We start from the raw sequence: 14,634 nt of genomic DNA, 5'->3' as shown, positions 1-14,634 counted from the left end.
ATTACCTTACTATGATTCCTAGGCAAATTATAATCACATCTCATAGGTCTATTAGATAGACTATAGATATAACAACATCATTAGCATGGTTATGAGATGGAGCACATGATTGTGGAACCTGGTTCAAAAATGATACCGAGTGGTCATGACTAGTAGACTTATGCCAAACTTGAAAATTGGTTTTCCTAACATAACAATGATACTTAATATGACCTACACCTCCACAATAATAACAAAGAATAGGTGGCCTAGTATGATCAACATAAGAGGTGGAAGGGACATTAGCTGGTATACACCCTGGTTCTAACGAAGATGCAACTAAAGTAGAACACATAGCAAGATTAGCACAAGCATGTGGACACTCCTCAACATTCAAATTTATAGCACCACTACAAAGATCAGGAAATGTTATATTGGGGGTCCATATTCTTCTTTAAAAGATCAAGCACAGTTTCAATATCCTTTTGACTTTTCTTAATCATGCGAAACTCACTTTCCAAAGATTTATTCATATCACTAAGAGATTCTTTCTCCGCTTTTAATTTATTAGCAACACACATCGTCTCATTAGCGTGAGAACTCAAAACAATGTTTTCACTCTCAAGATATAGCATCCTGTCAGACAACTTCTCATTTTCCTCAAGTAATTGTTTATTTTTCTCTAACAACTTAAAATAATCCTTAGGAAATTTCTCATGAAAGTCATTCACTACAACAACACAGCTAGGGTCAAAATATGGAGTGGAAGTACTAGAGAGAGGGACAATGGAATTAGGACATGAAGAGTTAACTTCAAGAGTACTATCAAGAGAGAGTTCATCAGATAGAGTATACACCACTGCTTTTAGTACATCATCATCATCACTATCAGACAACCAAAAATCATCATCCAAAATCGAACTATCGTCATTATTAGTGCTTAATTGTTTGCTAGCAGTCTCGACCATATTAACCTTATATATATTCTCTAACTCTCCAAGTTGTTTGCTCACATCAAAAACATTAAGCTCGACTGTCATATTACCAAAAGAAATTTTCATAACCCCATTCCTACAATTTATAATGGCATTAGCTGTAGCAAAAAATGGCCTACCAAGAATCAAAGGAATATTTCCTTTAGAATTTTGGATAGGTTGAGTATCAAGAACCACAAAGTCCACTGGAAAATAGAATTTGTCCACTTGAATCAAAACATCTTCAACAACACCACGAGGGATTTTAATAGATCTATCAGCAAGTTGTAGTGTTATTGGAGTAGACTTAAGCTCTCCCAATCCTAATTGCACATAAACAGAATAAGAGAGTAAATTCACACTCACTCCCAAATCAACTAAAGTTTGCTCTATCCTATAGCTTCCTATAACACACGAAATGGTGGGACAACCTGGATCCTTAAACTTAGGAGGAGTTTTGTATTGAATGATTGAGCTGACTTGCTCTGTAAGAAAAGCTCTCTTCTGCACATGCATCTTACGTTTCACAGTACACAAATCTTTTAAGAACTTGGCATAGGCAGGAACTTGCTTAATAGCCTCAAGAAAAGGAATATTTATTTGAACCTTTTTAAAAACATCCAAAATTTCATTAGATTGTGTTCCTTTCTTAGCCAGAAGCAACCTTTCTAGAAAAGGAGCTTTAGGTATATAAGATGACATATGGTTAGTCTCCATAGCAGTAGGAGGTTCTACACCCTTCTTAGAAGTATTATGACTATCCGATTCACTCACATCACTCTCCTCTTGCTCACACTCTATAGGATCAGATCTGACCTCAGTGCTTTTAGGCATCTCAACCCTATTATCTACATATTTTCCACTCCTAAGAACAGTGATAGACTTGGCTTGCTCCTGGTTATGGTATTATGTTGATTTATAACCTATTTCAAATTGACCCCTTAGGTTAGCTGCTGGTTGACTAGGAAACTTACCCTTCTCACTCTCATTTAAATTACTAGCAATCTGACCCATTTGAATTTCCAACTTGGTCAATGATTGTGCTAACTGGGCAAGGGTTTCCTCTAAAGGTGGAAGTTTCGGTGGTTAGGGTGCATACTGCTGCACCGGGTTTGAGTTACCCACGGGCCCTCCCTGATGTATACCTTTAGACCAAGATAAATTAGGGTGGTTACGCCATCTAGGGTTATACGTGTTAGAATAAGGATTATTAACTGGCTTTTGGTACGAATTAAAAGCATTGACTTGTGCATTAATGCCACGACAATGATCTATAATGTGATCAAGACTTTCATACAACATACACCCAGGGACTTCCACATTGTTAACCGGAGCTAGAGAGTTTGCCTCTTTTTCCAGCTCGAGCGCTTCAACTCTTCTAATTAAAGTGGTCATCCTAGCGTTCGTGTCAAGTTCCTTGTCAACGTGGAACAAACCCTTATATGTAGTACTACTAGCCAATTTCTTAGACTCCCGACTAGTTTCCCATTGCTGGACCTTTTCAGAGACTTTTTCTAAAAAGGTCCACACTCCATCTACAGTTTTATCACAGAAATCTCCAGCACTCATGGTCTCAATCATAGCCTTAGAGTTAAAATCAAGACCCTCATAGAGAATCTGCACCAACCTACCTTTTTCTAGGCCATGGTTAGGACACTGCAAGAGCATGTTCTTAAACCTCCCCATACACTTCCGTAATGACTCTCCATCAATTTGGCAAAAAGATGACAAGTCTTTTCTGAAAGCATTCGCCTTATGATTAGGGAAAAAGTTATTTAAAAACATAATGCATAACTTTTCCCATCCCGTTATGGAATTCGATGGGAGAGTGTGAAACCAACTCTTGACTTTTTCTTTAAGAGAAAATGGGAATAATTTAAATTTATAGCTTCGTCACTAAACTGTTGAAGCTTAATAGTCCCACAAATATCCTCAAATTCCCTTACATGAAGATATGGATCTTCCTTATCCGTTCCCCTAAACTTAGGAAGGAGCCCCAGCAGATTGGGCTTCATCTCAAAGTAATTAGCATTGGTTGCAGGGGGAACGATGCAAGATGGTCGGGTTGTCCTAGTAGGATATATATATTCCTTAATAGATCTAGGTACTTGGGCAACCACATTATTGTTATTACCCTCCATGTCAGCAAAAATTGGTGTATTGCCAACAATAGTTACGGGTACCTCTAACTCGAGGTGTCTATTTCTTCTAAGAAGAGTGTGTTCAATCTCAGGATCAAACGGTGTAACAGGTGTGTTATCAGACCTAGTTACTACCATAAACTACTTCTAAAACCTAAGACTCTAATAAAAAATGTAGACAATTCACACACAAACAATACCAAACAAAAATTTCAACCCAGATTGAATTTTAAAACTTGTTTAATATATTTGCTCCTAAACCCAAATAACACGATTCCCAGTTCTTGTGCAAAAGCACCGTCACTCGATCCACGTGTCAAAAGGGCTTTCCTAGTGAGCGGGCTAAACCTGTCTTAATGCAAGATGCCTAAGGCTGGTCAAATGTGAATTAATCTTCCTAAATGCAAGAAACAATAAAAACAAGCAAAATACACAAACAAACAAACAAAGTCCAAGCCCACAAAAAAAAGAGACGTCCCTCCGACGTGAGCCTTCGAGGGCTACTTGCGACGCCGGGTGACGACAAACAAGCAACTTCCCAAAAATCCACAAGAAAGTCACGACTATCAGCTTTGTAAGAAAAATTCTTTGCTTACTGCCTGTGCAAATAACAATTAGACGCAAAAACAAATAAATAATAAAACTACGACTAAACTTAAACTACGAATCACGATAAATAAAATTTTAACACTCAATTGTACCACTACAATCCCCGGCAACGGCGCTAAAAACTTGATAGGAATTTAACCAGTGTAAATAAATAGACTAATTAAATCCTATAATAATAATACTAATACTCGCAAGCACACGAGGTCTATTGTAATAGGTGTGTAAGAACGAGGTCGATCCTACAAGGACTGCTACTTAGAACAACTGAGTACTAACTTATTACTTATCCTAATGCGAACAATGGTATTTTAGAGAAAGTTGGAATTAACTACTCACTAAACTATTTAAACTACGAAAACTATAAACTAAATAATTGGGTTTTATCAAATGGGAAGAGAATTCTAGGACTGTTGAATCCACCTTAGACCCCAGTTTGTATTTATAAAATCAATTTCAATATTCCAGATTTTATACAAGGAGCATTATCGATGAGAATCAATTGCTTTCTTGATGATATGATCGTGATAACTCTTAACTAAACATGTATCTTCTAAAAGTTCAGCACTAATGATCAAACTCAAAAGATTACTCGTCTTTTTACGGCACGAGTAATATCTAAACTTGATACAAACAATTAAAATAGGTTTAATCAATAGCGACGAATATCGAACTATATCGCATGCGTGACATACTATATGAAAGATAAATTCTTGCTACCAAATTGCGAACTTAGAAAAATAGAACGATATTAAACCAATTGGAAATCATCAAAATCAATCCCAATATACAAATAGTAATCTAAAATTTCATTAGAGTCCTAGACAGAGTTTAGTTACACATAATGATTGAAATAAAATTAAATTGAAGTGTAGAAAAACTCATGTCGACAGCAAGTTCGGCTTCTATGCATCTCCAATCGATCCTCCCTTTCTTACTTCCTATTCTTTGGTTCGGTTATGGAGGCTATTGTGTTCTATGTTCCCTTCTTCCTCTCCGTTTCTCTGGTCTATATAGAGGTTTTATTCGGGCCGTCTTTGATTCCGAATGGAATTAGAAAACTTCTGATTCGGTCGTGAGAGTTTCCATTTTCGATCCATTTGAGTGGAAGTCGGTCTTTTGTTTCCTGTTGGGTCATGAACCATCGAAATAAAGAATAATTGATAGTGATTAGGTGGTCTTGGATGTATAGGGTGAATGGTAGATGGTTTGGCTTGGTTGGTTCGGGTGTTTGATTTGATCACCAGAATTAAAGGGGTTTTGGAGTATGTTCGCGATGGTGAAGGAAGGAGTCTTAAGAACTGATCCGGTGGCCCGATAGCTAGCCATTATGGTGGGAGTGGGCTTTAGTGTATATGGGCTTTGGTATGGATATGGGCTGGTGCTAAAAAAATGGGTATTGGTGCACATGGGCTTCTATTTGAGTGGGTCCAAAATACTAACATCTCTTTTGGTTTAGTCACGTGAGTTTAGACATTGGCCCATAGCTCACAAGTTTGTACTGTTCACGGGCTACTCAATAGCTTTCTTCATTTTTTATTTTGTCTTCACGTGCATTTACCAAATATTCATATCCATAGTCTATAGCCTTGTTTCGCTACTAATGATCAGGTGCTAACATCCCGAATCTCGATAGTTTCAGCACTTTTAATCAATAACTCCAATTCCTGTAAAATCACCGAAAATGTACTAACTAAATCAAACAAATAAAATAAACAAACTGACTAATATAAAATTGGGCGTGAATAATGTAATATTTATGCACTTATCATAAATCTATATATATTATCGTTGAATATGGTGTAATATTTTCTTTTTTTATTTGCAATATTTAGTGTTATGATTAAATCGAATCGACTCATTTAAATTCAAGTTTAGAGCATTTGCAATGCAGGTGAATATAATTCCCCCCTTATCACCGCCACCTCAGCACTTATTCACCTTCTTTTCACCAAAACGGTGAAAAATAAGGTGAAACTGTGCAATGCAAAGGTGAATAAAATATCTCGGACGGGATGTTAGATTCCGTCTAGAGGTTTTTGATTGAGACAGAATGTAACATCCCGTCTGGTATTTTATAACCAGATGGAATGTAATATCCCGTCTGATGACTCAATATGAACAGACGCGAACATGCTCCATTTTAACTTTCTTCCCCATCTCCATTGTGATTTTCTAGCCTCCATTAACAACCTTTTATCACAAACTTCCATTCCTAATGACTTCTCCAACCCCCAATGCATCCCCACCAACCTTACCACATGAAGAGCATTCCCGATGGTTTGGAAATGTCAAAATATCCAAAAAAAAGGGGCAAAAAGGATCGTTGTCAAGAACGCAAAATGTGGGCGAGGAGGACAAAATTGAACTTGGGTTCAATTTTCCACCGCATTGTGAAATCGATGAACACCCACCATTAGCGTCAACATCGGTCCGACACGTAGCAAGTGGCAGAGTCTCAAGTAAGTTTTAGATTTTTTTTTAATGTTAATTATTATTATTTATGTTAGTTTATATCAAGTTTGTTGTTGTGTAATTAGTTTGAATTTGTCGCATTGTTTTAAAAAAAAATTAGTTGTAATTATATCGTATTGCGTGTTGGTTGAATGTAGGAAGTACATTTATGGAAAGTGCGTTGTGCTCTTTCAAATGTTGTGTCGTGGTGGCGTTGTATGAAATAAAAAACGGATCCTAATTTTTTCACGGTTACCAACATTATAGCCGCCACACCATTTGGGAACTTTTTGAATTCTAATTTGGGACAAAATGATCAAGCGTTGTTGTTTGGAATAGTTGAGCGGTGGTGGCAAACTACCCACACATTCCATTTCCTATGGAGTGAGCTTGGGATTACCCCTCTTGATTTCACAATGCTCACGGGTATCCCAATTGGTTATGGAGATGTCGTTCCTTTTGATGAAAATTTAGAGGTTTTTACTACGGCAATGAGTTTCTTTGAAGGTTTTGATTTGGTTGAAGATGATGAGGAAGACGGGTTTTTGAGATTATCGGCTGAGCAGTTTAAGGGAGGAGCTATAAATATGAGTTGGTTTACTTTGAGATATTTGAATAGACTCAAGGAGAAGCCGAAAGACTATCATATTGGTGAGGAGTCGATCCACGAATATGTGCGTGCCTTCATCTTCTATTTTGTTGGTGCGGTATTATTTGGATATGCTGATAGTTATTTACGTATCGGGTGGATGGCCGCTGTCTTAGACGTAGAGAGGATGTGGGATTATGACTGGGGTCAATCCATCTTGGCATACCTTTACCGCTGGCTAGACCTCGCAGTTGAGTCGAAAGCCGCTAAAGGCAATTTGTACGGCTTTGTTTGGATTATACCGGTAAGTCTTATTTATTAAGTTATTATTTCATTTCATATATTTATCTAATTATTAATGTTGACATGTTTTATCTATTGATTTAGTATTGGTGGTACGAACATTTTTGTGTGATGCATCCTGTGTTGAAGAGGTTGGAAGAGGATGAGACTCATGACCTGATTCCACGTATTCAAGCATGGGGGCTTCATCGTAGGTAGAGGGGGTATGGGGACCTATCGCATAATATTCATAACACTCGTCAGCAGATTGAGCTTTTAGGAGCTACCCGAATTGAGTGGCAATCCTGGGCCGAGTCCTTCATCTTTCAGACCCCTTATGCGGATATTCCAGATGTTCTAGAGAACACTGAGTACTGTAGACTATCCTATATGTGTCATAGAGCAAGGTTTCTTTCTCAGCGGTGAATGATACTTATAGGGCCAATCACTGCATGGTACCTTGGGGACAGATGTTGGCGGCAAGTATTTGGAGAGATTGTTATACCTTACCCACCACCCATAGATATGACAGCCTCTGATATTCTTCCTGCTGCTCTTTCACACTATAGAGCAAACCCAAATGATTGGCCAGACGCACCAGCTTTCATTTTTACGGGAGACTATGACTTGTATTGGAAGAGGGTTGGTCAAGGTCTCTTGCTAGGTGCGTTATACCGAGGCACCAATTTTGAAGGGGTTACTTCTGAAGCATTGAGGTTCGACATTCATTTCCCAGGAGGAGTAGAGTTGCCACAGTCACATCCCAGGGTGTTTCATGATATTTAGATGCCACAAAGAACTCCACAAATATTTGATGAGGATGACCTTTGGCACTGGAGCATGATTACTTCTCAGGGGCAAGATATGAGCATACCTATTCCACCAGTAGATGTCGCAGTGGTAGTAGATTTGTCAGTACAGTTTGAGCAGTTAGCCGAGGTTAGTATGATTTGAATTTATTCATGATTTGTTATTATTATTATTCACTATAACCCCTAACATGCATTTGTTTTGTTAAACAGGATGAAGTAAGGTCAGAGCTCCTTAACTATAGCTCTCTTAGTTATGCCATGCGTGCGTCCTTCATGGAGTCCTCTCGTCGCAGTTTTGAGTACTTACAGGAAGAGCGAAATCAAACTTTGCAGCTTTAGAGACGTGTGCAAGAGTTGGAGAATGCTGGAAGTGCCACACCTCAAGCTCAAGCTCAACCAGAGAGGCGACAATGACATAGGGGGGAGAGCTCTTCGACCGAGCCTTCTCGTAGGGGGAGGTGGTCTCAGTAGATATTTTTTTGTAGTTTGTAATAACTGTGCGCCATTACTTGTCTTATGGCGTTTGGGATTGTTATCTGTAACGACTTTTTTATTAGTAGGTTTTTCTTTGATGAGTTTTGGAAATGAATATGTCATTAAACAAAGGAGGTTATGTCCAAATTTTTCAGAAATTATAAGTTAGTTTTTTTTACCGAGTTTCTGTGTTAGACTTGGGTGTTGTTCATGATTGTTATTTGTCTTATTTATTATTTTCAAAGTATATTAGCAGGTTTTGGATATGAATATGTCAATAAAACAAATGAAGTTATGGCAAAAAAAAATTAAAAAATTATAAGTTCGTATGTTTCCAAAGTATAAGTTCGTATGTTTCCAAAAGTTTCACATTCGTTTCACTCATTTCACTCATTCCAAAAGTTCGTAGGTTAGGCTAGACCTCGCATTTCACTCATTTCCTATGTCTTGGTTGAAACAGAAAATTTTGATGGAATATCACTAATATTTGTAGGTGGTTTGGTTCTGATAGGTTCTAACAAGAATAGTGTATGGGGATACCAAGACGGAATGTAACATCCCGTCTGGTATTTTTAGACCGAGATGGAATGTAACATCCCGTCTGGTTCTTAGGTCTTTCCCACTACACCTTTTTTTACTATTCCATACATTGAAATTATGGATGGTGGCCCATAAATTGGAATTATTGAGGGTACATTTGGATAGACATTTGGATACAATGTGTTGTCACTTGGAGAGTGAACAAAAATTTGATAAAATGTGTTGTCAATTGGATAGTGGACCAAAATCGAACTATCACATGTGACCTTACCTTTCATATTTTGTTTTACTCTTCTTTCTTTTAAATCAAACAAACAAACAACCATCTTCTTCCCCACAACCAAGCTAAAAATAGAAAAAATGTCTAGAGAAGAAAGAATTGCATTTAACCAAAGGTTATGGAGAGGATCTAGTAGTAATAGTTAGATCTTACGGTTTTACCGGATTAGATCTTACGGTACTTCATTTGAAGATGACTATATAGAAAGAGTAAGAGATGAGCATAATGATATGATGAGGTGAAGGAGGAGGAGGAGGTTGCAGTTATTATCCACTGCTGGGGCATTAATGACTCAAGCAACCATTAAAATTAAAGATGTAGATACAGACAAACGCGGTGGATCTGTGAAGGGCAGAGAGTACACATTTAGAGATGGTGATGATTTCAGTAAACAAAAGATAATGAGGGATTACTTCACAACACCTTATAGGTGGCCTCTTCATAAGTTTAGACGAAGGTACATGATGACAAGAGAGCTTTTTATGTATATATATGTTGAAAACTATTATAGCATTCGACGATTACTTTAAAGACAAGGTGGATGGATTGGGTCGGCAAGCAATTTCTGGGTTTCAGAAGGGACTAGCTGCAGTTGCACAATTAGCAACTGGTTGTTCTTCTGATTCAACGGATGAGTATTTACAAATTGGAGATTCCACAGCAAATGTATCTATGAAGCGTTGGTGCAAGGCAATAATCATGGCGTTTGAGGAAGAGTACTTGAGGCGACTAACCGAGGAGGCGGAATAATTTGCTAGGATATTAGCTGAAAATGCGGCAAAGGGTTTTCGGGGAATGCTTGGATCAATCATTTGTATGCTTTGGGTGTGGAAGAATTGTCTAAGTGGGATAGGCTGGAACACATGTAGGGTACAAGAAGGAACCAACTTTGATACTTGAAGCCGTTCTTGCGCATGCATTAATTGGATATGGCATTGCTTCTTCAAACTTACCAGGGTTAGAGATAATGACATTAACGTGCTTCATCGTTCTCATGTTTTTGAATCATTAGAGCAAGGTGAGGCTCCTGCTGTTGCATTTAATGTGAATGGTAATGACTACGATATGAGATATTATCTTGTTGATGGTATTTACCCAAAATGGGACACATTTGTTCAAGCCATTCGTTATCTAAGAAATAAGCATGAAAAGATCTTTACTCAACGTCAAGAAGCTGCAAGAAAGGAAAGGACGTTTAGAGTTTTGCAGGCACGATGACATATTGTTAAGGCTTCTGCGCGTTGTCATAGTGTTGTTGTTCTTGGAAACATAATGAAGGCATGCATTATAATGCATAACATGATTGTTGAGAATTAACGTGAAAGTGGAGTTTGGAATTGGAAAGGTCAGAGCAAAGAAACAATACCTGCGCTCTTTCAGGAAGATGATGGTTTTCATTTTTTCTATTAGATGATTGAAGCAAGAAATAAGATCAGAAATGAAGTTACACATACTAATCTTCAAAAGGATTTAGTTGAGCATGTTTTTAATTGGATTGGCATTGAAGAAACAGCAGATCCTGTACCAATTTATGATCCAAATTGGTCGGATCCAGAGGAGGGAGAAGGAGGCAAAAATTAAAATGGAAATGAAAGTGTATTTCCTATGTATTTCTTATGTATTTCCTATATATTTCCTAACGTGAACTATTAAGTTCCAACGTATTTCCTATGTATTTCCTAATGTATTTCTTATGTATTTCCTATGTAATTCCAATAAGTTCTTATGTGTTTAATGAGTTGTGTTTTAATGAACTATATTACAATGTATTTTAATTTTATTATGAATTGTATTTCTATGAAAATAATTATATTGGAAAGAACATACATAGTGCATTAATTAAAAAAAACAATTAGATAAAAGTACATAGTTCATTAATTAAAAATACAATGAAATTTAAATACATAGTGCATTAATTAAAAAGACAGTGAAATTAAAATACATATATAGTGCATTAATTAAAATACATAATGCTTTAATTAAAATAAAATACTAGATATTACATAAGCATAGTTAGAGCTAGAACCACCTCTAGCCCTTGCCCATTCAGCGCGTATTTCAGCTTGTTGTTGCTCGATTAAAAAAGCGGTATCAGGATGGAGGACACTTGTATCGGTCGCTAAAATCTTATCTTCATATTGCATCTTTTGAAGCCGATTTTTTTCCAATTGAACCTGATTTTTTTTCTATTTGAATCCGATTTTTTTCTTCTCTTGCCATCACAGTTCTTTGACCATATGCAAGTTCCCTTTCCCTAAGTTCTAAGCATTTTTGTGTTTCATTTGCATCTTGTGAAAATGTATCCTCTAAACGTGTAAAGTAACCCTCCAACATACCAACTGATTTTTCTTAGTTCCTCTTGGACTTGGCTTTCTTCGATCCAAGAGGACGCTCCATTTCTTGAGGACGCTCTATTCTTGAGAACCCTCCAATTCAACCCCACCAACACTTGGTGAATTAGAAGTTGAATCTTCACCATCATTTTTGCGACCTTTTCCTTTTGTAGGGCAGTTTGACCTTGCCTCAAAAATGTTACTCCACTTTGGATTATCCTTGAGTATAACGTAACAATGATAAAGTGAAAAAGCCATTTTTTCTTGTAGTTGGTACGTCATCCTTGCCTCGGACAACTAAAAAATAAAATTGTGGTAATTAGACTAAAATAATCACTAAGACTAAGATAATTAAACTAAAATAATAATTAGACTAAGATAATAATTAGACTAAGACTAAAATGGAAATAATAAATACACTAAGATAATTAGACTAAGACAGAAATAATTAGACTAAGACTAAGATAATCAAGAAATTCCAAATTGACAACATTGTAATTACCCGGCTTTATATTGTTGTACCACTTGCATGTCGAGCCTCCACCACATTCACAGTTGCAACAAACTTGTTCATCATTTTTGAAATATATTTCCATCTACCGCTAATTGAATCGGAAGACCTTTCCGACCCACGTGCTTGATTGAACTCGTTTGTTACACAATTCCAAAATCCTTTTGCATTTTGGAAAGCACCAACAATGGAGTCTTCACTAATTTTTATCCAAGCAAGACATAGAGCTTGATCTTCGGACATGCTAAAGTGAGTTTTTGCTTTTGCTTGAGTGCTACCACTTGCTTGAGATGCTTGAGTTGATGCCATTTGATATTTTGTTTTTTTGAAGAATTTATTTTAAAGAAAAAGAAATATGATATATGATTGTTGGAAGTGTGAGTTGAAATGAAATGTTGTATATATACCAAAGTTTTTTATTTTGACCGTTTTTTACTGTTCTGACTTTCTGACCGTTGTTGAACTAGCCGTTAGGACTCCGGACGGGATGTTTGATTCCGTCTGGAAAAAAAGAAATATAGCAAGACGGGATGTTGGATTCCGTCTGGTGAGTTTTGTAATCCAGACGGAATCCAACATCCCGTCCGAAGTTAACAAGTCAGCCACTATCTCGGTGATGAGTTTCACCTTGAAATCAACTTGGCAAAATAGTCACTAGGTATTCACCTCTGCATTGCAGAGTAGTTTTTCCCTAAAACTGGTGACTATAGTCACAAACCCCTTGAAACCCCCTACATTGCAAATGCTCTTAGATGGCAACTTATTTACTGCCTTGAAGTTGCACTGGAGATGGCAATGTATTGTAGTTCTTTACGGAAATAGATAGGGCCAAACCAATAACTGCATTTGGTATGATTGTCACTCTATGGTACACATGAACATATTCATTTCCAATGAAGACGTGGATCACTCAAGCCTATTTGGTTTTAAAATGGTCTACAAAAACAACAATTTTGAGGAGGACGTTCTTGCACCTAATGGGAGTACCTAGCAAATATATATATGCCACTGCACCTACTACCTACAAATAAGATGGTCGTCATAGGTTAAGATCAAAACTAATGGAGCTTCTAAGGGCAACCTAGAACTTGCAGTTGGAGCATTTTATAAAGACAATTAAGGCAATTTTCTGATCGAGAAACTTGCAGTATTAACACTAACTATTGGGTTGAATATTATGTCATAATCCTAGGTGGGGATGGTTGAAATTTTACTTGTGGATGCTAACGTAGTAGCATCAGTAACAACCTCCAACAATAACTCTATTGCTTTATTTGCAACTTAAAAGAAAGGTGGAGTGGTTGTCTTACTACTAAAACTAAATGAAGTCATAATGTACAAATATAAATGTCTAAACGTTCCAATAGATCAAAATCACAAGGGGGAAGTGGTATGTGAAAATGGCTTCAAGGTGCAGTGCATGTGGGAAACATGAAGAAGATTTGAATAACCCTGTTATATGGAGCTTCTCATTTCCAAACAACTTATGGAATTGGCTAATAGGTAAGTTCAAATTTAACTTTAACTTTGAAAACCACCTTGAAGATGCACTGGAGACCGATAGCAACGGATTATAATACTTAAATAAAATACACCAGGTGGGATGATCACTCTGTGGGAACACGAATTACTAAGTTTTTTTTTTTGGTGAAGATACGAAGCGTTCTAGCTTACTTTGTTCTAGAAATAGATCTTGACTGGATTTAACTCTCAATCCCAGCTTAAATAATTTGTAGTGACCAACTTAATATCATGACAATTTGGTAGTTCAAGCTAAAAAATTTAGTAGTAACTTATGATAGGCTTGTTCAAGGTGTGTCTCTATGTCTAGGTGAGTGAGAACTATGCAACATATTTTCAAGTTGAAAAGGGAACTTCATTCCTGTATTGGAACTTGCATCCCTATCTTTTTAAGCACATAAAGTTGTCACTCCAATCTATAGCGAAAATGTGTTGTGCTTTATATATAGGTTGTAGGCTAAACTGCATAAGACAATATGTGGGCACTAGCATTTGCCAATAAGAGAGGGCGTTTGAACGAAATTTCCTCTGGCTAAAATAGAATCCGATGGAAATGGTTGAAACTCTACTCTAACTCCTTGGTACCATGAAAAATTCTAAAAATATCCCGATCATATGGCCAGGGGCGGATCCAGGATTTTAGATCAGGGGGGGCTACCATAGAGTTAACCTTTAAAGATTTTTTTAGGAACCAATAATCAATGTTTACGGAAAATTATCTGAATATCTATTTGAGTTCATAAATTAGCTAGCATTGATAAACAAAAGAGTTGTCGCTTTTATTACCTTACCCAAAATGGACAAAAGAGTGTTTTCACTATAGGCCTAGACAAACATAACAAGGAAATGTGCAAGAATAACATAGCACATTAGCATCACACTAGTGAAGTTTTGACCTGCATGGATGCTTATCAAATACATCTATTATTGCATCCAAATCAGCTTCTTTAGCAAATTCCCATTCAATGTAAATAGCCATGCAATATGCAAGAAATTCAATCCCCCATCTTGTTACGAAGTCATGTTTTAAGAAATTTCATGGCTGAGAATGCTCGTTCTGAGAATGCTCCAAACCAGAAGTGTCAAGACAAGATGAATCAATCTATCAATCAAATATTAGATCTTAATCTTTCTTGTT

At 36.8% G+C, this 14,634-nt stretch overlaps 2 protein-coding genes across 3 annotated transcripts; one reads left to right on the top strand and one right to left on the bottom strand.

Annotated features, from left to right (window-relative positions):
• Positions 1–398: 398 nt before the first annotated feature.
• Positions 399–2,639, bottom strand: LOC147518721 (uncharacterized). The gene is made up of 3 exons (XM_086593991.1): positions 2,099–2,639; positions 1,928–2,017; positions 399–1,801 (listed from the first exon to the last, which is right to left on the bottom strand). The coding sequence occupies exons 1-3, from the start codon at positions 2,637–2,639 to the stop codon at positions 399–401; spliced, it is 2,034 nt and encodes a 677-aa protein (XP_086450117.1).
• A 3,945-nt stretch (positions 2,640–6,584) lies between these two features.
• LOC147518720 (protein MAINTENANCE OF MERISTEMS-like) lies at positions 6,585–7,699 on the top strand. Of its 2 annotated transcripts, XR_015214111.1 has the most exons (3): positions 6,585–6,828; positions 6,920–7,047; positions 7,131–7,699. XR_015214111.1 is itself a non-coding variant. In XM_086594803.1 (2 exons), the coding sequence occupies exons 1-2, from the start codon at positions 6,646–6,648 to the stop codon at positions 7,242–7,244; spliced, it is 516 nt and encodes a 171-aa protein (XP_086450929.1). In that variant the 5' UTR covers positions 6,585–6,645; the 3' UTR covers positions 7,245–7,699. The 2 variants fall into 2 exon arrangements, 1 of the variants encoding a protein (XP_086450929.1); XM_086594803.1 differs by having other exon boundaries at positions 6,585–7,047.
• Positions 7,700–14,634: the final 6,935 nt, after the last annotated feature.

The sequence above is a fragment of the Coptis chinensis genome, chromosome 2 (genome assembly GCF_015680905.1).
Source record: "Coptis chinensis isolate HL-2020 chromosome 2, ASM1568090v1, whole genome shotgun sequence".
Taxonomy (NCBI): Eukaryota; Viridiplantae; Streptophyta; class Magnoliopsida; order Ranunculales; family Ranunculaceae; genus Coptis; species Coptis chinensis.
This window is presented reverse-complemented; position numbering and strand designations above follow the sequence as displayed.

Coding starts and splice junctions, on each gene's coding strand:
- LOC147518721 (XM_086593991.1), bottom strand. CDS start 2,639: ATGGGGAGGTTTAAGAACATGCTCTTGCAGTGTCCTAACCATGGCCTA. Junction 2,018..2,098: donor TAATTTATCTTGGTCTAAAG/GTATACATCAGG, acceptor TTCCACCTTTAG/AGGAAACCCTTGCCCAGTTA. Junction 1,802..1,927: donor TTTAAATGAGAGTGAGAAGG/GTAAGTTTCCTA, acceptor GAAAATATGTAG/ATAATAGGGTTGAGATGCCT.
- LOC147518720 (XM_086594803.1), top strand. CDS start 6,646: ATGAGTTTCTTTGAAGGTTTTGATTTGGTTGAAGATGATGAGGAAGAC. Junction 7,048..7,130: donor GCTTTGTTTGGATTATACCG/GTAAGTCTTATT, acceptor CTATTGATTTAG/TATTGGTGGTACGAACATTT.